The sequence below is a fragment of the Solea senegalensis genome, linkage group LG12 (assembly GCF_019176455.1).
Source record: "Solea senegalensis isolate Sse05_10M linkage group LG12, IFAPA_SoseM_1, whole genome shotgun sequence".
Lineage (NCBI taxonomy): Eukaryota > Metazoa > Chordata > Actinopteri > Pleuronectiformes > Soleidae > Solea > Solea senegalensis.
This window is the reverse complement of record NC_058032.1, coordinates 1,754,586-1,778,282: the sequence shown is the minus strand read 5'-3', so window position 1 is coordinate 1,778,282 and position 23,697 is coordinate 1,754,586. Positions and strand designations below refer to the sequence as shown.

The 23,697-nt window shown below is 46.1% G+C and overlaps 3 protein-coding genes across 4 annotated transcripts in view; 1 reads left to right on the top strand and 2 right to left on the bottom strand.

Annotated features, from left to right (window-relative positions):
* Nucleotides 1-126: 126 nt before the first annotated feature.
* Nucleotides 127-13,629, bottom strand: LOC122778749 (arf-GAP with Rho-GAP domain, ANK repeat and PH domain-containing protein 3-like). Its single transcript, XM_044040846.1, has 29 exons — nucleotides 12,750-13,629; nucleotides 10,270-10,417; nucleotides 9,043-9,963; nucleotides 8,062-8,102; nucleotides 7,879-7,964; nucleotides 7,734-7,801; nucleotides 7,265-7,489; nucleotides 6,429-6,498; nucleotides 6,219-6,339; nucleotides 5,942-6,126; nucleotides 5,762-5,868; nucleotides 5,491-5,690; nucleotides 4,915-5,000; nucleotides 4,624-4,806; nucleotides 4,408-4,549; nucleotides 3,683-3,787; nucleotides 3,436-3,598; nucleotides 3,258-3,360; nucleotides 2,982-3,180; nucleotides 2,821-2,884; nucleotides 2,579-2,742; nucleotides 2,290-2,502; nucleotides 1,408-1,513; nucleotides 1,172-1,319; nucleotides 997-1,065; nucleotides 846-920; nucleotides 639-756; nucleotides 517-554; nucleotides 127-135 (listed from the first exon to the last, which is right to left on the bottom strand). The coding sequence occupies exons 2-29, from the start codon at nucleotides 10,341-10,343 to the stop codon at nucleotides 127-129; spliced, it is 4,083 nt and encodes a 1,360-aa protein (XP_043896781.1). The 5' UTR covers nucleotides 10,344-10,417; nucleotides 12,750-13,629.
* Nucleotides 13,630-13,755: 126 nt separating this feature from the next.
* On the bottom strand, nucleotides 13,756-20,364 carry stard15 (StAR-related lipid transfer (START) domain containing 15). Of its 2 annotated transcripts, none has more exons than XM_044039835.1 (7): nucleotides 20,212-20,364; nucleotides 17,626-17,865; nucleotides 16,280-16,427; nucleotides 16,100-16,203; nucleotides 15,748-15,865; nucleotides 14,122-14,174; nucleotides 13,756-14,028 (listed from the first exon to the last, which is right to left on the bottom strand). In XM_044039835.1, exons 2-7 carry the CDS (start codon nucleotides 17,770-17,772, stop codon nucleotides 13,813-13,815), a joined length of 786 nt encoding a protein of 261 aa, XP_043895770.1. In that variant the 5' UTR covers nucleotides 17,773-17,865; nucleotides 20,212-20,364; the 3' UTR covers nucleotides 13,756-13,812. The 2 variants fall into 2 exon arrangements, with proteins under 2 accessions (XP_043895770.1, XP_043895769.1); XM_044039834.1 differs by lacking the exon at nucleotides 20,212-20,364 and adding an exon at nucleotides 18,106-18,378.
* A 2,708-nt stretch (nucleotides 20,365-23,072) lies between these two features.
* The window catches only part of tgfbi (transforming growth factor, beta-induced), an 8,806-nt gene continuing 8,181 nt past the window's right edge, over nucleotides 23,073-23,697 (top strand). The window contains 2 exon segments of the mRNA XM_044039838.1: nucleotides 23,073-23,327; nucleotides 23,407-23,505. Of these exon segments, the coding sequence (XP_043895773.1) occupies nucleotides 23,209-23,327; nucleotides 23,407-23,505 (218 nt within the window). The 5' untranslated portion in view covers nucleotides 23,073-23,208.

Genomic DNA, 23,697 nt, shown 5'->3' with positions numbered 1-23,697 from the left:
AAAAATGTGACAAAAAAGTCATATTATAGCATGTCGTCCAAAATCGCTCAAAAAAGTCATAGGTTAGTATGTGTAGATCAAAAATAGTCAAAAAGTCATGGAGGTTAGTATGTTATCCAAAATCAGTCAAAAAGTCTCATGGGATTGAAGTATATGGGTCAAAATCAGTCAAAAAAGTCATACTTTAGTATGTTGTCCAAAATGAGTCAAAAAAGTCATACTTTAGGATGTCGTCCAAAATAAGTCAAAAAATTCATACTTTAGTATGATGTCCAAAATCGGTCAAAAAAGTCATAGTATACTATGTCTTCCAAAATCAGTCAAAAAAATCATACTTTAGTATGTCATCCAAAATCAGTCAAAAAAATCATACTTTAGTATGTCGTCCAAAATCAGTCAAAAAGTCATACTTTAGTATGTAGTCCAAAATCAGTCAAAAAGTCATACTTTAGTATTTCTTCCAAAATGAGACGAAAAAGTCATACTTTAGTATGTTCCAAAATCAGTCAAAAAAGCCTGCTCCAGGACCTTCTCTTTAGGATGTAAAGGACGCTCTGTCAGAGGGAGAGAGAGACGGGTGTGTCAGAGAGACAAACAGACAGGTGTGTCAGAGAGACAGACAGGTGTCTCTGTCTCACCCAGCTGTCCATCTTCAATGGCCTCAAACGTCATCCAGATGTCTTTGTCTCCAGCAGGGACGTTCCTCATGTAAAGAACCTGATTGGTCAGTTCTTCAGCACACATGGTGGGGGACACCTGCAGGGGTCAGAGGTCATAGCTCACACCTGAACATGCTCCTCCTTCAGTAACCATGGTAACGATACTAGCCTCGCTAACAGACTCACCTTCAGTGTGATGCAACAATCTGGAATCTTCATTTCCAGATAAACTTCGATGATCAGATCTCCAGCCTGAGACAACTGCACACACACTCCATCGATCAGTGATCGATCACTGATCGATCACTGATCGATCAGTGTCTGTATTGATGGTTACCTGCGTGTCCTTCCATGTGGTGATGAGGCTGATTTCCAGCTCGATCTGAGTCTGATGCTCCTCATCGATCTGAAACAAGTCGATACCACCTGAGCCTTTTTATGAATAACACACAGGAAGTGTGGGCGTGGTTACAGGTTACCAGGTTACCCGGTTACCTGGGAGATGTACTCACATCGAAGACGTACAGGTAGTTGTCGATCAGATCCTCGACGATCTTCACCTCATGTTCTCCTTTGCCGTCCGTCTGGAAGAGACTGGGAGCGAAGAGCAGCGACAGGTTCTTGGTGCACATCTGGTTCAGGTCTGCACATTTCTGCACCCTGACAACGACAAACAACAGCCGTTACTATGACAACCGCTGCTGCTGCTGCTGTGAGCAGCCACAGGTCTGTGTGGGTGTGGCCTCACCTGAACAGGTGACCCACGAGAGCAGTCAGAGTCGTCCTGTTGACTCGAGGAAGACTTCGGATTATTTCCTTGTAACGGTCCAACCTGTGAACCTTCTGAGGGGTCTCTGCAGATTACAAGTTATTCTCCTAGAGATCTTTATTCTTATCAACATCATTATTACTATCATCATCATCATCATCATTATTATCATTATTATTGTTATTATTATTATTATTACTATCATCATCATGATTATTATTATTATTGTTATCATCTTTATAGATAGCATGCATCAAATAATAAGAACAAGTGTGGACCGAGGACAGAACCCAGAGGAACGCCACAGCTTCATATATATGCAGATGATACAGTTTTTCACATCATCCCTTCAAAGAGGTCATAGCCCGGAATCTGTGTGTGTGTCTGCGTCATGACCTCGTTTATCAAGCTCTCAAAGTCCAGAACAATCCGTTCAGACACTGCTGAGAGCGCAGGTTTGATGGTTTTCCTGAGCTCTACGAAGCGGGACGGCACTTCTGTCGACTAGTTACGTCACTGGTGAATTTCACCACTCCTCTAAACAGCAGCGCCTCCTAGTCCGGGCACTCGAGTCCGGGCACATCCGGTGACATACTTTCAACCATAGAAGAAGAAGAACTACTCTGGTTGTAGCTGCTACAACCAGCGCTCTAGTTGTAGATGAAGTGATCTTCTTCTTCTTCTTCTTCTTCTTCTATATAAAGCAGGACACAGCACCAAACTTCATACGGAAATACATATATAACTGTCGATGTGTGCTTGTTTTGTCGTTTAGCATGAGACACGAGGAGCTTTTTGACCATAAAACCACTTCATGTTTCTAAGTACACCTCCTGATCTCACACTCAGACTCAGACTCACTAGCAGCCTGCTGCCACAGTGGGTGGAGGTCGGCCATGAAGATAGGGTCGTCGATCTCTCTGAAGAACCTCTTCAGGACGTCCGTCACGTCCTCGATGAAGTGGTCTCCGATCCGCAGTTTGACGTTGCGAGCGTCTTTGCGAAACTCGTCCATCAGCAGTTTGATCCTGGACTTGGCCCCGTTCTTCCTGTAGATCCCTTCATGACCCAGACCTGTGGAAGAACCAGGACCAGGACTCAGCAACATAAAGCATGGGAGGTGTGCGGTCCTCGGGCTGGTCTTCCTCACCATACTGCGTGATGAAGGACATGCAGCTGTCCACGATGATGGGGATGTCGTTCCTGCTCAGCTGTTGCTCCCTCAGCGTGTTTCCTTTCCCGCCGGCTGCTCGCTGGATGTCCGAGTACCACAGAGTGAAGTCTGCGCGGCCGACGCCCTGCAGGTGGAGCGTCCTGACGGAAAGACCACACCAAACCATGAAGACAAGCAAAAGAAGAAGACCAGCGCTGGACAGACTCTTGTCCTCTCACCTTCCTTTCTCCACCAACACCAGGACGTCCTTCTTCTCATGGTTCTCCATCTCTGATGCAATACCTGCAACACAAACACACCCACGTTCATCTAGACCAAAACCAGTACCAGGACAAGAACCTGGACCTGGATCAGTACTGGGACTGTGTGGGACACTGACTCAGCTCCTGCAGGCGGTTCAGGTTGATGATGTCTTCTGCCACGCCGTCGGTTTGAGGACAGATGAAGAGGTTGGACTTCTGCAGGACAAAGTAGGCGTCCTTCCACTGCTGAGGGTCCAGCATGGCCCGGTACCGCAGGAGTCCGACCCGCTCGAACTCCCGGGTCAGCAGACAGTGACAGCTGAGAGGTGTCGCCGCCTGGTGGTCAGACAACGACGAGACTTTGTTTAATGTGAAAGAATAAGAACGGTTGATGTGAGACGTGTGAGTCTCACCGTCCCGACGGCTCTGGTCCAGCGCTGCAGAGCGTCCGCCGTCTCCACGCCGAACTGCTGCACCTTCTCGGACTTCAGATACAGTTCAAAGGTGTAACGGAACCTGTGGGGGAGGAGCCTGTTACCTCACGAATAACTGATGAAACAATGCAGTGAAGCACATTAGCTCCGCCTTCACCTGTCGATGAATCCGTTGTTGTTGTTGTTGGCGGCGGCGTCGGGTCGACTGACGCCCAAACACACGATGTCTTTGGCGTCGATGTGAGCGCAGGGATCAGCTGATCGCTCCGACTCGTACAGAAGCAGCGCGCGATCCACCGAGCACCAGAACTTCTGAAAGTCTGAGAGGAGACGCGTTCTTCAGACCTCGTCCACTCACAGAGGACCACGTCTGACTCACGAGGCCTTTAAAGACCTCGTCTTACCGGATCTGCTTTTCCTGCTCAGTGTTCCTCTGCCGACCGAACCAGATTTAAACAGGAACCCAGAGTGAAGGACAGGCTGCATGATCTCATCATACACACCAGGGTCTGAGGACACACACACACAGAGACACACACACAAACACACACACAGAGACACACACACAGAGACACACACACAAAACACACACACACACACACACACACACACACACACTCACACAGAGACACAGAGACACAGACACACACACACACACACACAGACAGACAGGACTCTGCATTGATGTCCATTCATTTAAAAAGACTAAACAAAGTCTCATCACTAGCCTTCACCATAACCAGTTAACGACTAACACTAACCATAACCATAACCAGTTAACGACTAATACTAACCCTTACCCATAACCAGTTAACATCAACACTAACCATAACCAGTTAACGACTAACACTAACCATAACCATAACCAGTTAACGACTAACACTAACCCTTACCCATAACCAGTTAACGACTAACACTAACCATAACCATAACCAGTTAACGACTAATACTAACCTTCACCATAACCACAATTCAAATCTTATTCCTAAACTAAACCACTTCCTCATAAATGAGGTTCTGCCTCATGAGGACCAGGTTTTGGTCTCTACTGGTCCCGACAAGGTCAGTGTTTATGACAGAACACACACACACACACACTATGCTAACATGCTAACAGTGGAGTTCAGACCTGATGCAGTGCAGTGATCCAACACCTGGTGGTGCTGTTGGGTGGAGTCAAAGTCGTTGGTGAGACGAGCTGACTCCGCCTCCGAGAAAATGTGAGTGACAGTTTTCAGAAGCGTCTGTTCAGAAACGGCCGAACACAACACCTGTGTGGAAACACGCGTGTTACTGTGCGTCACATGACCGCTGTGATGTCATCGCTGCTGTGGACCTATCAGACCTTGAGCAGCTGTTCCTGGCTGCTGAACGCAGGGTGAGGGAGGCGGAGCCTTCCCTCTCTGTACTTCTGTGTGATGAACTCCCGCCGCTGTTCAGGCGACGCGTCGCAGTCCAGCTCGTCTGAGGGCGACAGACGCGGCGCCCAGAAGTCGTTGGCCCGGTCGTTACCGAGCATGATGAACAGCTGGAAATCATCCATTCATTTATGAGCATTACCATCTGTTGTTTACACAAACAGGATGTGAAAGTAAACAGGAAGTTACAGGTGGACACTCAGCTGTTCTCGTCTCACCTGGACAATCTCGTTACTCCACACACTGGTGTCCAACTTCAGACTCTGGACTTTAGAGACCATCGTCCCCAGACTTCTGTGCTGTCCTGAGACACACACACACACACACAGTCAGTTTCTTCTCTTAAAGCAGTAGATTTTAGAAGAATAGACCGACTGCCAAATAATGAGCTGTCCTATTCATCAATTAAGATACCGACTGCCAAATAATGAGCTGTCCTATTCATCAATGAAGAGACCGACTGCCAAATAATGAGCTGTCCTATTCATCAATTAATATACCGACTGCCAAATAATGAGCTGTCCTATTCATCAATGAAGAGACCGGCTGCCAAATAATGAGCTGTAGAAGAAGAACAGCTTGTACGATAGATGTCACTGTTAAAACGTTGCAGTCCATTAGGTGGCGCACATTCTTGAGCTGCTACTTGATGGTAACAGGAAGTACAAGAACACGTCCCTACCTGATTTAAAACAACCTTATTGCACCACCTACTGGACTGGCTGGAAGAACATTGAGTCATTGATTGACAAGGAGGAGACATGACTGACCCATGACCTTTGACCCGGTCCTACCTGCACAGTTCTTGCAGATGACCACACACAGGTTGATGGATGCCCAGTCCGGGTTCGGGGCCTTACAGTCGGCGCAGGTCCGGTTTGATCGGTTGGACCAGATCTTCTCGGCCACCTCGTAGTCAGACAGCGTCTCTGCGATGGACTCCTGCAGTGCCTCCATCCAGTCCCGCTTCTCACGATCCGACTCCGCCGTGAAGCTGAGGGGGTGGGACGGAGCGTGAGTGCGTGGTTTAAGCCATTTAACGACACACAGGTCAGTGTTTGTTACCTGAAGCTTTTGAACGGCGTGATGAGGTCAAAGCTCTTGTGTTTTCCGTCTCTGATGGTGGAACCGCGAGCCTCGATCACCGTGATTCCTATTCCGTTACGAAAACACTACAGTAGCACAAACAAAGAGTCATGACGTGCTAATGCTCCTGGTGGCTCATAAAACCCACTCCCGTCTCACCTGCTCGCTCTTGTGAATCCATATCTGGTCCGTGTTTACGGCGACGTAGACTTTGGACTTGGTTCCCTTCAGCTCGAGGGCGCCGTGTTTCTGACAGTGAGACCCGGGACCGAAACGCCGGCGTCCGAACACCTGCTGATCCCTGACGTGTTCCTGCAGAGTGGAGACCCAGCGGCGCCGCAGCACTGAAACCACACAGCAGACCCGTTCAGTGGAGCCCGATCACATGACCTGCTGGGCAGGGGACCAGGATCATGTGACTGATGACGTCATTTACCTTCATTTTCAGCCCGGAACACAAAGATCCGCTGACTCGTCACTATTTCAAACTTGTTGTCTTTGGAGGGGCGGGACATCTGGATGGCAGCCAATGGGATGACTCCTTTAGGATAAACATCCTGAAACACGGGAAAGGAAAAAAGTCAACTTTATAAACATCAATATGAATCAAATCTGTATTCAACGGTTGAATTACAAACTTAATCACCTTCTCGCTGCCAAAGTACATTAGGTTTTTCCCGTCAAACTTCACCAAGCGTTTCTGAAAAACATAGTTTCTGAAAAACAAAGACCATCAGAGTCAACGAGGGAGTCAACGAGGGAGTCAACAAGAGAGTCAACCAGGGAGTCAACGAACCAACGAGAGAGTCAACGAGAGCGTCAACGAATCAACCAGGGAGTCAACGAATCAACGAGAGAGTCAACAAATCAACGAGGGAGTCAACGAGAGAGTCAATAAATCAACGAGGGAGTCAACGAGAGAGTCAATAAATCAACGAGGGAGTCAACGAGAGAGTCAATAAATCAATGAGGGAGTCAACGAGAGAATTATAAGAAGTGAAGACAAACACAAACCCAGTGAAGGATGAAAAGGAAGAGAAGAAGGTGACGAAACAGAGGAAGCTTCTGAGGAGGGAGGAGACAGAGGGAGGAGCAGAGAGGAGGAGATGCAGCAAGAGAGGAGTCCTGATAAATACACACTCACACACGCATAGACACACACACACACACACACACACACACGTGTCACTGATGTAACTTCCTAAAACAAAACTTCAAGAAAATGGGCGGAGTTTAACATCAAGTCCATTAAAACAGTTCAATGACAACTCAAAACCGTTCAAGGATGAATTAAAACTGTTTCAAGGACCACTAAAACTGTTTCAAGGACCACAAAAACTGTTTCAAGCACCATTAAAACTGTTTCAAGGACCACAAAAACTGTTTCAAGCACCATTAAAAACTGTTCAAGGATGAATTAAAGACCACTAAAACTGTTTCAAAGACCACTAAACAAGAAGCAGGTGTTAAAATGAAACACACCCTTGTGGAGACAGTTTGTCCAGCCAGCCACTGATGATGGGCGGGGCTCTCTCGGTCAGGGAGGTGTAGCTGGCATATGGGGAAATGGTCAAGTCGTCGTCCGTCTCGTGGGGGGGCAGGGACAGTCCGCGTAGAGGGGACGGGGCTTCGCCAACGGTGCTGTAGCCCTGAGAATCTCCAGAGTGAAGAGCCTGAGACAGACGCTTTGTCCACGACAACTTCTGTCTGAAGACAAAGAAGGAGACAGACAGAGCGAAGACAAAGACAGAGACGGGGCGAAGACAAAGAAGGACACAGAGACGGGGACGAAGACAAAGAAGGACACAGGCGGAGCAAAGACAAAGACAGAGACGGGCAAAGACAAAGAAGGAAACAGAGACGGGGACGAAGACAAAGGAGGAGACAGTGTGGACATTATTATAAGTATACATAACTAAAAGCTCAAATGTATACCATGGTTACTTTTTACCCATGATCCTCTGCGTCTTTCCACTCTTCCTTCCTCATGTCTCTTGTTTCCACTCCTCTTCTGTCAATCTGGAGATTAAAACAATCTTTCTGTTAATTACAGGTGCAGAGTTAATCCTGTGGGATTATAATCCAACATGTCTGACCTCAGAGACGTTTCTTCTGCTGTGAAAAACTGTCTCACAGTATGGACTGATGTCCTCTTCAGGGTCTTCAGGGTCATCAGTGGACACTGAGGACACAGAGACACTTCAGAGACACCTCAGAGGACACAGAGACACTTCAGAGGACACGTGTGTGTGTGTGTGTCTGTGTGTGTGTGTGTTCACCTCTGGTTGATCCTGAAGAATTGTTACTTAAATTGCTGCAACTGAAAAAACAGACATAAGAAAAAAAAAAGTCAAAGCTCCGCCCCCAAAACACTGAAAGTTCTGTTTCTTTGGTTTGTTCAATCAACTCATGTGTAGAGATGCTGAGTCATGTGTAGAGATGCTGAGTCATGTGTAGAGACGCTGAGTCATGTGTAGAGACGCTGAGTCATGTGTAGAGATGATGATGTCATGTGAGACGAGTCATGTGTAGAGATGATGAGTCATGTAGAGACGCTGAGTCATGTGTAGAGATGATGAGTCATGTGTAGAGACGCTGAGTCATGTGTAGAGATGATGAGTCATGTAGAGACGCTGAATCATGTGTAGAGATGCTGAGTCATGTGTAGAGATGAGTCATGTGTAGAGACGCTGAGTCATGTAGAGACGCTGAGTCATGTAGAGACGCTGAATCATGTGTAGAGATGAGTCATGTGTAGAGCTGAGTCATGTGTAGAGATGATGAGTCATGTGTAGAGATTGAGTCATGTGTAGATGATGAGTCATGTGTAGAGACGTGACATGTAGAGACGCTTGAGTGTGACGCTGAGTCATGTGTAGAGACGCTGAGTCATGTGTAGAGACGCTGAATCATGTTTAGAGACGCTGAGTCATGTAGAGATGATGAGTCATGTAGAGATGAGTCATGTGTAGAGACGCTTGAGTCATGTGTAGAGACGCTGAGTCATGTAGAGATGATGAGTAGACATGAGTGTAGAGACATGAGTCATGTGTAGAGACGATGAGTCATGTAGAGACGCTGAGTCATGTGTAGAGATGCTGAGTCATGTGTAGAGACGCTTGAGTCATGTAGAGACGATGAGTCATGTGTAGAGATGATGAGTCATGTGTAGAGACGCTGAGTCATGTGTAGAGATGCTGACTCATGTGTAGAGATGCTGACTCATGTTTATTCCTGCTGATCATTAACTAATCAAACACCTGTTCCTCTCAGAAGTTTGTCTGGGCGGAGTCTGAGGAGCTGACAGATGGCTGCAGTGACTTCTCTCTCCACCGGGGGCAGTAGATCCAGGTAAGGTGCCCCAGTAGATGTCATTTGAGACCATCTCCATCCCTGTGGATCCAGAGTGTCCGCTGCTCTCAACACTTCCAGGACCAGAAGTCAACAAAGTCTTGTTCTGCTCCGTCTGCACAGGTGGAGAAGAAGAGGGCGGAGCCTCCTGGTGGACTGAGGGAGGAACTAAGCGGTTCATACGCGGGGGAACAGGTGGCAACGACCCGCCGGTGTCTGATAGAGACAAACTTCGAGTGGGCCTCGACCTCTCTGGTCGGCTCCACCTCCTGTGGGGTGTGGTCAGTTTGTCATTGAGATCAGAGGTCAACTTGTTGCCAGGAGTGGGCGTGTCCCTGGAGGTGAGACTCTCCAACATGGTGAAACATATGGACTCCTGGGAGAGCCTGCGGGGTGGGGGCGGGGCCGGGTCAGGGGTGGGACTGAAGTGGACGGGTGCAGTCCTGCGCCGGTTGAAGACAGTCCTGGGTTTGGGGACCGGCTTCACCGCAGCTCTGCTGGACTCTGAGTTTGTCAACATGGCGGCGAGGTTTGGCTCAGAACTATTCCTCAAAACCTCAAAGTTCACAGGTCCTGTAGAGCGGCGGTGAGGGGCGGAGCCACAAACACGCTCTGATGAAGACGCAGACTGACAGCGGTCACGTGGCAGATCAGACGCCGCTCTCTGATTGGATGTTTGTGCCTGTGACTTCTGAATGTGACTGACCAGGCGCAGGATTCTCTTCCTGTGTCCAGTGGCGGTCACGCCCAGACTGACCAGAGCATCATGGTCCAGGTGAGTGAAGTCCTGAGCCAATAGCAGAGCAGCTCTACGGAAGGTGTCCAGGTACCTGCAGCCAATAGACATGAAGAAGAACTGTAACCATCTTCATCAACATTTTAACATCGTCATCATCATCACCATCATCATCATCACCACATCATCATCACCACCACCATCATCATCATCATCATCATCATCATCAATCAATTCATCACCACCATCATCATCATCTTCACTCATCATCATCACCATCATCACCATCATCATCATCATCACCACCACCATCACCACCATCATCATCATCTTCACTATCATCATCACCACCATCATCATCTTCACTATCATCATCATCATCCTGGCCCCGCCCACTCACCTCTCCAGATGAATCGCAGCCAGAAGAGTCTCAACTGGCGTGCTTCCATCCAGCGTTGCCATGACGACCAACATGAAGTCTGGATCTGATGTCACCTCCACATCCAGGAAACATGGCAGCCATCACTGAGCTACAGACAGGTGTCCATCTGAGAGGGGGCGGAGTCAAGAACATGAGACACACACACCATGTGTCATGTGATGGTATTTGTTTTTACATGTACTGAAAAAAGTGGGTGGAGCTTTCAGAAGGCATGCGTGTGTGTGCGAGAGCGTGTGTGTGTGTGTGTGTGTGTGTGTGTGTGTGTGTCACAACGACAGTGTGTTTAGTTATAGTTTTAAACTATAAATACATGAAGAAGATGATGACACACACACACACACACACACACACACACAGACAGAGGTCAGCAGCTTCCAGTGTGAAGACAAAGGCTGAACAGGAAGTGACTCACAGCTGCATCCTCCTCCTCACTTCAGCCTCCAGAGGAAACAACTTCTGTTCTGACATGAGACCAGCTACTGGTCCAGGACTCAGTATTTTAAACTGTCCCTGAGCTCCGCCCACTTTCCTGACACACAGGTAAAGAATTACACTGAGGGCGGTGACAACACTCAGAGAGAAAAACCGGAGGACCGGGTTTTCATGGAGACAGGAAGAGACGAGAGGAAACAGACACTCCTGTTCTACTTCCTCCCACTCACTCACACACACACGCACACACACACATGCACACGCATGCACACGCACACACACACACACACACACACACACGCGCACACACACACATCATCAAACCTCATAGGGTGTTTTAAGAACACAATCACGTCTTTATCTCACTGTTAGACACACGTTTATGAAGCACTCACTCTCTCACACCAAAGTCACAGACCAAACTGTGATTTTGGCTGCGGGGACACAGGAGCTGCTGCCCTCTGCTGCCTCGTGTGGTCACTTTATGTCACTGAGTCTAAATTAAATATTTTAAGAGCTGAATTTCACAAAATAAGACAGGCAGCAGTGTGTGTGTGTGTGTGTGTGTGTGAGTGATGTCTCGATGAGGTTTGGTGTAGGAGACGTGATCATGTTCTTGAGTCTTTAGTGGATACAACATGATCTTCCTCGTGTCTCTGTGTCAGGCTGGTTCTAAGCAGCAGGGGGCGCTCACAGTGCAGTCTCCTCTAACTGTGTCAGGACCTCGTACGAGTGAAAGATGCCTTTAAAGTGAGTGACTGTCCGAGTCTGAGTGTGACCTTCATTTACCACCTCCGAGGGGAGGGAGGGGTAAAGGAAGAACAAATAAAATGGGGGTGTAACAACAGTGAAGCTCTGTGATGAACAGAAGAATGATTGTTCCTGAGCTGTGACTGAACACACACACACACACACACACACACAGAGGGAGAGAGCAGGGAATTGTGGGTAACATGGTGGATGTGAAGGTGTGAGCAGTTAGGACAGTGGACATCTTTCTGTCCTCACTGGACAGGAGGACATTCACTTTGTGCTGAATTTGAGCCGTAAGCAGCTCAGTCACATGACCACAACAAATAAACAGATTTATAACACACACACACACACACACACAGTGAAATCACAGTGACATCACAGTGACATCACAGTGAAATCACAGTGACGTCGCACTAAAAATCACAGTGACATCACACAGTGACATCACAGTGACAGTGACATCACAGTGACATCACAGTGACATCGCAGTGAAATCACAGTGACATCACAGTGACGTCGCACTAAAAATCACAGTGACATCACAGTGACGTCGCACTAAAAATCACAGTGACATCACAGTGAAATCAGTGACATCGCAGTGGGTTTTTTCTGACGTTTTGCTTCTTACATGAACTTGAGTTTCCTTTTAACAGGATGTTTGTGTTAAATGTGAACGCCCAGTTTCCCGCTGTCTGTCTCTGACTGTCTGTCTGTCTGTCTCTGACTGTCTGTCTGTCTGTCTGTCTGTCTCTGACTGTCTGTCTGTCTCTGTCTGTCTGTCTGTCTCTGACTGTCTGTCGGAAGCAGCGAATGTTGCTAATGTTGCTAATGCGTCACAGAGGCGGAGTCAGCTGTGATTTGTTTTGGTGAAAAAGTTGAACATGACGTAACTTTAACAATAAAGTGCAGGAAACGACCTGTGACGTTTACACTGAAGCATGACGTCACACACAATGTTTCCATTTTAACACCTGCAGCACTCATCACCTGAGAACACAGTGCATGCTGGGAAGTTACACTGCCAAGAGTGGGTGACAGTTTCACAGCACAGACATGAACCCAGACCTGAACCAAGACCCTCTGAGTCCACAACTGCGTGACTTGTCCCCTCCCCGTCCACTTGTCCTACTGTTTGATTCACTTCGCGTCAGTTGACATAGAAAGTCAAAGCCGCTGAACCAGAACCAGAACTAGCTGCTTCCTGCGGGACTCACTCACATAAGTCCTGCTCCCGGTTTAAAGTGTCTCACCTCTGATCCGGTCTCGGTTCTGGGTCCTGGTTAGTATCCGGGTCTGTGAGGTCGCTGCAGGTCTCTGTGGTCTGGTCCGCGTCCTGGTCTGTGGTTGCTGTGTCCTGAACAGATCTGAATCCTGAACGAGTCTCTGACGGACTCGCGGGCTCAGGGAGGAGAAACTGTGAGCGAGAGTCAATTTACACACGTGACCCACCACACGACTTCCGGTTAAAACTTCAAAAAAATAAAATGGTGGAGACAGAAGAAGACTACTTCCGGCTCTTGTTTCCAAAATAAGATCCACATCGATAAATAACATCTGGAAAAAGTGAAATAAAACAGAACAGACCATAATAATAATAATGATAATAACCCCCAGGTGACCTGAAAACCTGGACCAGGACCAGAATGTAAGTGGGTGTGGGTCCAGTGTTTAGTTGAGGACGTCTTCTGTGGACACGTCCTGTCCACAGAGCACAGTTTCCTCCTCGCTGCCTCAACAACAATCAACATTCTGCAGACAGGAAACAGGAAGTGTGTGAAACAATAAAACACCGTGGTGAGGATCCGGTCTGCAGCTGCAGGAGGACGAGGTCACATGACCTTTGTTATCACAGCAGGAAGACGCTGTGCGTGTGCGTGTGTGAGACTGTGTGTGTGTGTGTGTGTGGATCAGGTGAGACTACAGTGGCGCCACCGTGTGGACTGAAGCAAGAACAACATTCATCTAAAAGGTCAGAACCTGACGATGATGTCAGAGGTCAAGTGACGGACATTTTCAAATTAGACCTGGACCAGGACCAGGACCAGGACCAGGATCTTTACATTTCTGCACGGTCAGTCACAAAATGACAAAATTCAAAACCAACTTTATTGATTAAGAGACCTCAAACAGCAGATCAATCTGTGCCTGTTCTTGCCTCTTTGTCCACTAGGCAGCGCCCCACACACACACACACACACACTAACAGTGACATCACCATCATTTCAAACACTTTATTTTGATTTGTCCAAACACACACACACACACAGAGAGAGAGAGGGAGAGAGAGAGGGAGAGAGAGAGAGGACGTTGACGTTAAGTGTCTTCGTCGTCGCTCTGATGCGTCCTCTCCTCGCTGACGTTGCTCTCGTCGATGTTCTCCAGTGAGGCTGCTCGCTGCAGCGTCAGCTCCGACGCGCTGATGCACGGCAGACAGTTCTGTTCCGGAAACATCCACGGCTTCAGCCCCGGGTCATGTCTGCGCTTCCACTCTGGATACTTCAGGGACGCTTTGTAGATCTTCCTCATCGCCTGAGGACACACACAGACACGGTGAGACACAGTGAGACACACACAGTGAGACACAAAGAGACAGAGAGACATGTCCTTTGTGGACGTTTTTACCTTTGGAGCCACAAACTGAGAGACTCGGTTGACGACCCACTTTGGTAAAGAACCTGGAGACACAGAGGACGCTACTGTCTTTGTGGGGACATTATCAGTCAGGTTTTAGGTTAAACCATCGCACAGAAACAGCACTAGTTAGCGTTAGTAACTCAGATAATGGTCTAGTTTCTTTACTACTGTTAGATCTTAGTGCTGCATTTGACACCATTGATCATGATGTTCTACTGCAGAGACTGGAGCAGACTCTTGGTATCACAGGTGCTGCCCTCTGCTGGTTTAAGTCAGTGTGCCTCATTACAAACTAAAGTTTATACTTTTTACCTTATATATGCTTCCTCTAGGGAACATTATTAGGAAGCACAACATACACTTTCATTGTTATGCAGATGACACACAGCTATATCTATCGATGAGGCCGGATGAAATAAATCAGGTTGTTCAAGTCCAGGACTTAATGTCTCAGAGACATTAAGTCCTGGATGACCTGTAACTTTCTACTTTTAAACTTTTATACTCGGCCCTAAACACCTCAGAGAAAAACTCTCTGATCACATTGTCACTTTAGATGACATCACCATGACTTCCAGTTCCACTGTGAGGAACCTTGGAGTTACTTTTGACCAGGAAATGTCTTTTGATTCACACATAAAACTCATTTCCAGAACAGCCTTCTTCCACCTGCGGAACATTATGAACATTAGAAACATTCTGTCTTTACAGGATGCTGAAAAACTAGTTCATGCTTTTGTTAATCTAGATTAGATTACTGTAACTCCTTATTATCAGGATGTTCTAACAAGTCTGTTAGAATCCTCCAGTTCATTCAAAATGCTGCAGCACGAGTTCTGACAGGAACTAGAAAGAGAGACCATATAACTCCAGTGTTAGCTTCTCTTCACTGGCTCCACCCACAGTTTAGAATTCAATTTAAAATCCTCCTCCTCACGTACAAAGCACTTAATGGTCACACCCCTTCATACCTGAAAGACCTAGTCTTACCTTATCAACCTAACAGACCACTTAGGTCCCAAAATACAGGTTTACTTGTGGTTCCCAGAGTCTGTAAGAGTAGAATGGGAGGCGGAGCCTTCAGTTACCAGGCTCCTCCTCTCCTGTGGAACCAGCTTCCAATGACAGTTGGGGAGGCAGAGCCTCTCTCTGTATTTAAAGTTAGACTTAAAACTTTCCTTTTAGATAAAGCTTGTAGTTAGAGCTCTTAGTTATGCTGCTATAGAACTAGACTGCTGGGGGATTTTCCTGTGGTGCACACACATTCACTCTCTCACACTCAGGGTATGATTATGACTTTTTATATGTCATTAACCTTGTCTCTCTCCTGTCTCTCTCTGTCTCTCTCTGTCTCTACCTCCTCTCCCTCTTGTCCTTTCTGTCCCCCTCCTCTCCTGTGTCCATCATTTTTCGGTGGAGGCAGATGCTGCACATGTGTGAGTCTGGTTCTGTCACTGATGCCTAGTGTTTGCTCATTGTGTGACTGTTGTGTTTCTCTGCTCTCTACTGTTGTCTATGTACTGACCTGAGATCATGTATGTGATGATTGAATTATCTGTAAGACAGGATGTGTGTGTGTGTGTGTGTGTGTGTGTGTGTGTGTGTGTGACTCACCTCTAGGGTCCACCTGGGTCAGGTAGTAGAGGGTGGAACAGTTGGCTCCGTTGGACTGGATCAGATATCCAGTCAACAGAGACACAGCTCGGACATAGTCCTTCTTAGGTGGATGTTGCTGTGTGTACACACACACACACACACACACACACACACACACACACACACACACGTCCTTTAACGTCCTAAAATGTCTCCGTTTAGTCATTTTACCACAAAACAACAGCACAGTCGCCCTCTGGTGGCCACTTCCAGGTTGGACTACGTCCACTTTCTATAACTGAAGAGGACACAGACACCTGGACAGAAATGGACAGTTGTGTGGACAAACAGGAAGTGGAAGCGTCCTCACCGGGTGTTTGACGGAGTAGTTAATGATGAGGTAATCACTGCCGAGAGGAAGCCACGACCTCATGGTCACAAAGTCTCTGTTCTTCAGAGGAGACGGACATTTCCCTGGACACAGAGACAGAGACACAGGTGAGACAGAGTCTTTCATCCTGGTCGCATTGTCCTCATTGTCCTCACTGACAGGAATAATATCCTACGTCCGCGTTCACCGTCAGTCGACCGATGTCGTACGTCTCGATCATGTTTGTGTCCCACTTCCTGCGGTAGCTGGTGTCATGGAGGACATCGTACAGTGTCTCTGCCTTCACGTCCTTACACACGATCCTCATCTGTCACACGGGAGACAGAGACAGACAGACAGACAGACAGAGAGAGAGAGAGAGAGACACAGACAGAGACAGAGAGACGCGGGGTCACACCCTGGTCAGTCCATCACAGGGACACAGAGACAAACAACCATTCACTCTAACACCTATGGTCAGTTTACTTAATCCTAATCCTAATCCTCATACTGCAGGTTTTTGGACTGTGAGAGAAAACACGCACACACACACCTGTGCGTGTGCGTGTGTGTGTGTGTGTGCGCATGGGTGGATGTGTGTGTGTGTGTGTGTGTGTGTGTGTCATGTTACTGGAAGACGACATGTCTTTTTTTCCATGTAACTCAATCAGCAGGACTGAATCATTCATGAGGACTTTGTCTGTCCATCAGTGTCCAACATCCATCCTGACATCAGTTTGTCTTTGTGGAGATGGAGACGTCCACCTGTGACTCTTTGAAACATAGATTTTACAAGACACAGAGGGACATATTTTTACATGAGACAAAGTCAGTGGCTCTTATTTTGAAAGCCAGGTTGTCAGGAAGTGGTTCTATGTAATATTTTACTGTATAATAAAAAGTATATTATATTGCATAATATGTAATAAATGTTAATTTCCCCGAAGGAACCTCCCAAAGGGATTAATAAAGTCGTCTGTCTGTCTGTCTGTGTCATAATATATAACATATCTGTTTGTTTGTATCTCTTAGTTAAGGTGCTATAGACCGAGACTGCACCCTCTCACCCTCACCCTCAGTCTCTGTGTGTGTGTGTGTGTGTGCCCTCTGTCCCCACTCTCCTTTCACCACAACCTGTCCAGGCAGATGCTGCACATGTTTGGTTGTGGTTCTGTCAGTGATTCTTCTCTCCACTGCCCCCTAGTGTTCATTGTGTGAATTCTTGTTTCTCAGCTCTGTGATGTTGTGTGTCTCTGTGATGTTGTGTGTGTCTGTGATGTTGTGTGTCTCTGTGATGTTGTGTGTGTCTGTGATGTTGTGTGTGTCTGTGTGTGTCTCTGTGATGTGATGTGTGTCTGTGATGTGTGTGTCTCTGTGATGTCTCTGTGATGTTGTGTGTGTCTGTGATGTTGTGTGTGTCTGTGATGTTGTGTGTGTCTGTGATGTTGTGTGTGTGTCTGTGATGTTGTGTGTCTCAGTGATGTTGTGTGTCAGTGTGTGTCTCAGTGTGTCAGTGTGTAGCTGACCTTGAGTTTCTGGACGCTCCTGCTCTCCTGCTCATGACACCACACGGTCACTCCTCCCTTGTTGTAGCGACTCGTCCAAGCGTCCGAGGACAAACACTGATCTTTGAACGAGGAAAAGTCAGAGTCGTCCGGGATTTGAACCGGCATCTTCCAGGACTGACAGACGTGTCCCAGAGACGAAGACGAGTAACGGAGCCTCAGATCAGTGTGACCCCCACCATCAGCAGCAGCGGCTGACCCCTGACACACACACACACACACACACACACACACAGAAGTGTCTGAACACAGCAGAGACAGCAGAGAGGTCTCACTCTGATACAAACTCCAGGAACCACCGATGAGAGCTGCTGCTCTGACACAACACACATCGACAACACACAAACAACACACAATGAAAACACAAACAACACACAAACACCAGCTAATAAACAAAACAACAAGAGGATCGATCAGTGATCAATAATCTTGTGTCATTACCTGATCAGAGTGACTCATCCTGTTATTAGACCAGCTTTGATCTCAGGGACGCTGCCTTCACAGCATCAGAGTTCCTGAGTCGCACCTGAACGCACCAGCAGCAGCAGAAACTGACACCTGTTGTTCAAGTGCAGCAGTGGGCGGAGCTAAGAGATCAGGTGTCAACAGGTGTTTTCTGTAAGTGAGACATGGTCGACTGTCCTGTGTGTGAGACAGGAGAGGACAAACCCTGACATCATGTCTCACTGACGTTTGTCTCTTCTACCAGCAGAGGGAGGTGTGTGTGTGTGTGTGTGTGTGTGTGTGTGTTCATGGTTCCAGCTGATTTTCAAAGCGATTAGTTCAATAAAAAACAGTAAATAAATATATATAAAAAATATAAAGTGTATACGTCAATAACAAACATATATTAAGTGTCTTTAACAGAGTGCAGTAAAACACCTTACTTTAGTCTCTCACTCCCATCAACTCATTTATATATACTTTTATAAAAACATCACAACAAACGTGTAACACTCATTCACACACACACACACACTCACTCAACAAACAACAATTACACACACACACACACACACACACCCACTACACCACTCTACACAATAAACAACAATAATTATACACACACACTCACCACTCACTAAACAACAAACACACACACACACACACACACACACACTCACTCACACCACTCTACACAATAAACAACAATAATTATACACACACACACACACTCACTCACTCACTAAACAACAATAATTACACACACACACACACTCACTCACTCACAAACAACAATAATTACACACACTCACCACCACCCACTCTACACAATAAACAACAATAATTATACACACACACACTCACTCACTCACTAAACAACAATAATTACACACACTCACTCACTACACACACTCACTCACTCACTCACTAAATAACAATTACACACACACTCAATAAACAACAATAATTACACAGACTCACTCACACACACACACTCAATAAACAACATTACACACTCAACAAACAACAATAATTACACACACACTACTCACACCACTCTACACAATAAACAACAATTACACACACACACACACACACACTCACTCACTCTCTCAATAAGCAACAATAATTACACACTCACTCCGCCCACTCTACACAACCAACAATAATTACACACACACACTCCTCACTACACACACTCACTCACTCAATCAATAAACAACAATAATTACACACACTCCACTCCTCAATAAACAACAATTACACAAACATTCAATAAACAATAATTACACACACACACATACACACACACTCCGCAAACAATAATTACACACACTCACTCACTCACTCACTCAATCAATCAATAAATAAATAGAATAAACAATAATTACACACACACACACACACACACACTCAATAAGCAACAACAATTTACACACACACTCACTCTCAATAAACAATAATTACACACACATACACACACACTCAATAAACAACAATTACACACACACACACACACACTCACTCACTCCTCCTCACTCAATAAATAAATAAACAATAATTACACACACATACACACCTCAATAAACAATAATTACACACACACACACACTCACTCACTCAATCAATCAATAAATAAACAATAATTACACACACATACACACACACTCAATAAACAATAATCCACACACACACACACACACACACACACACTCACTCACTCACTCAATCAATAAATAAACAATAATCACACACACACACACACACCACACACTCCCATCACTCACTTTCCCACTCACTCACTCCACTCCTCAATCCAATAAATAAACAATATCCCCGCACACACACACACACACACACTCACTCACTCACTCAATCAATAAATAAACAATAATCACACACACACACACACACACCACACACACTCACTCACTCACTCAATCAATAAATAAACAATAATCACACACACACACACAGCGGTGACGTTAACCCGTGCTCAAACTCACGGGGCCAGGAAACCCCGTAATAACTGCCGCTAGCGTTGAGCTAATCCACGCATCAATTAACACATAAAAGTCATTTTTGTAACAAACTGAAAGTTACCTGCGCCACGGGAATTGAACCCGCGTGTTTAACAGCACGTCACAGAGCAGTGAGCTTTATGATAGAAGTGTTTAAGAGCGACAAACCAAAAGCTTTTAAAAGATTAAAGGGACAGAGACGTAAACAGCACCTCCGAGCGTCAGGACCACGAAGAAGAACCGTAGCTCCGCCCCCTCCGCCTTCAAGACAGTTTTGTCATGGTGGCCACTCGTGGTACTGCAACAACAAATACTCACGCGGCCCAAAAAGTAAAGCAATTTTCCCACTGAGAACAATAGTAATAGAGACACGTGTAAAAGTGTCCACAGGACATCCGGAGACATGGACACAGGACATACGGAGACATGGACACAGGACCATCGTCTTTATATTCTATATTTTGAATTCATGGAGTTTCACATTTGTAAAACCTTCCTAAAGGCCATAAAGAGCCCGGAAACATCTTATTTCTCCAGTGACGTCACAGCCGTGTACGAGCTCAGCAAAGCGCGGTCATGTGACGTCTCGGAAACGGCGGTACGATGTGAACACTGATGCCGATGTGAGGCAATGAAGGGGTTACTTTTTTTATTTTTAAAATACAAAGACAAAACAGGTTTTAGTTATTTATTCGTCATTTAGTTTATATTAACGAGTGCTGTGTGGATTCATAGTGATGAACACATGAACGACACTGTTCATAACGGTCCTGATAAATGTGATGAACACATGAATGAGAGTTGAAGATAAACACGTTGTTCTTGTTCCTAATAATCTGATCATGAGTCTGCAAGTTTATTGTAATATTGGATGATTATTACATGATTACATGAACCTTAAATTGTAATTATAACGATAAATGAACTTTATTTGTAAACCACCTACAAACACAGTTAGAAATTTAAATCGAAATAGAAAACATAGCTATATACATATCTATCATAGTCCAGATTAAATCACTTTAGTTCAGACTAAATCACTTTAGTCCAGATTAGTCCATAATAACTCAGTTTAGTCCAGACTAAATCAGTTTATTCCATAGTAAATCAGTTTAGTAAGTTTAGTCCAGATGAATTCAGTTTAGTCCAGATTAGTCCAGATGAATTCAGTTTAGTCCAGTTTATGTTAGCCCAGATTCATTCAGTTTAGTCCAGAAGAAATCAGTTTAGTCCGGATCAATTCAGATTAGCCCAGATTAATGCAGTTTATTCCAGATTTGTTCAGATTAGTCCATATTAATTCAGTTTACTCCAGATTAGTCCAGATTAATTCAGTTTACTCCAGATTAATTCAGTTTACTCCAGATTAATTCAGTTTAGTCCACATACATTCAGTTAGTCCATATCCATAGTTCAAACTAAATCAGTTTAGTCCAGATTATTTCAGATTAGTCCTCATTAAATCAGTATAGTCCAGTTTAATTCAGTTTAGTCCAGATTAAATCAATCTAGTCCAGATTAGTCCATATTAATTCAGTTTAGTCCAGATTAAATCAATTTAGTCCAGATTAATTTAGACTAGTCCAGATTAAATCAGGTTAGTCCAGATTAACTCAGTTTAGTCCATAATAATTCCATTTAGTCCATAGTAAATCAGTTTAGTCCAGATTAATTTAGTTTAGTCCAGATTAATTCAGTTAGTCCATATTAAATCAATTTAGTCCAGAGACTGAATTTATGCTGAGTCATTTTAAAGATGGACATGTTAACAACATGCTAAAGCTGTTTTGGTCTGTGAGGTCATAGGTCAACCTGAAAACACAGAACATCGCCACCTAGTGTCGAGTGAGCACATTAGCCACTGTAGCTAAAGTTAGCGTTAGCTACGTCAACATGTCTGACATATGTGTGCTTTGATTTTCCTCCTCCCCCTCCCTCTCTCTCATTACATGTCTCTCTCCCCCTCTGTATAAACTCAGTTCCTCCCTCTCTCTCATAACTCAGTTCCTCCCCCTTCCTCTCTCTCCCCTCTGTATAAACTCCCCCCTCTCTCTCCCCTCTGTCTCAGTTCCTCCCCTCTCTCTCCCCCTCCTCCTCTCTCTCCCCCTCTGTATAAACTCTCAGTTCCTCCCTCTCTTCCTCTCCCTCCCTGTCCCCTCTGTATAACTCAGTTCCCAGTCCCTGTCTCCCTCCCTCTCTCTCCCCTCTGTATAAAGTTCCTCAGTTCCAAACTCCATAAACTCAGTTCCTCCCTCTCCTCTCTGTATAAATTCAGTCCCTGTATAAACTCAGTCCCTCCCTCTCCTCCCTCTCCTCCCCCTCCCTCTCTCCCCCTCTGTATAAGTTCCTCCCTCTCCTCCCTCCTCTCCCCTCCCCTCTCTCCCTCTCTGTATAAACTCAGTTCCTCATAAACTCTCATAAACTCAGTTCCTCCCTCTCTCTCCCCTCCTCAGTTCCCTGTAAACTCAGTTCCTCTCTCTCTCTCCTCTGTATAAACTCAGTTCCCTCCCTCTCTCCCTCTCCTCCTCCCCCCCCCTCTCTCTCTCTCTCCCTCTGTATAAACTCAGTTCCTCCCTCTCTCTCCCTCTGCATAAACCTCAGTTCCTCCCTCTCTCTCTCTCTCCTCTGTATAAACTCCGTATCAAAAACTCAGTCCCTCCCCTCTCCCTCTCCCTCTCTCTCCCTCTCTCAGTCCTCCCTCTCTCTCCCTCTCCCCCTCCTCTGTATAAACTCAGTCCCTCCCCTCTCTCTCCCTCTCCTCCCCTCCCCTCTCTCCCCCCTCTGTATAAACTCAGTCCCTCCCTCTCTCTCCCTCCTCATAAACTCAGTCCCTCCCTCTCTCTCCCTCTCCTCCCCTCCCTCTCTCCCCCCTGGAAACTCAGTGTGGCTCTGTATAAACTCAGTCCCTCCCTCTCTCTCCCTCTCAGACTGACTCTGTGAGAGAGAGCGAGCAGAAGAAAAAGTAAAAAAGTTGCGACCATCTTCATCTTCATCTTCATCTTCATTGTCAGATCTGTGGAGTGAGTGAGTGTGTGTGTGTGTGTGTGTGTGTGTGTGTGTGTCTGCGTGTGAGGTGAAGATGAAGGTCTGTGTTGTGGTTCTGGGTCTGGTTCTGGGTCTGGTTCTGACCATGTGTGTGGCCCGCTCTCCTTACCAGTCAGTTCTGCAGCACAGTCGGATCAGAGGTCGACAGCAGGGGTGAGTTTCATAGTAATAATACAGCGACGGAAAGGACAGACGTGTGAGGACATGTCTCTGTGTGTCTTTTGTCTTTCAGACCAAACGTGTGTGCGATGCAGCAGATCAAAGGCACAGAGAAGAAATATTTCACCAACTGTAAACAGTGGTACCATCGCAAAGTCTGTGGAAAACCCACGTAAGTGTCCTTTAACTGTGTCTCTGTCTGTCCACGTCCTGCTGCTTCCCTTCATCACACGCACACACACACAGCTTTAATCCTGCAGAGTTAGATCTATGACACAGCTGCTCAACTGCTGCGTGTGTGTGTGTGGACACATGTAGAAGACATCATGAGGACTCAGAGACAGTCAGTCGTCTTTGGTCCTCT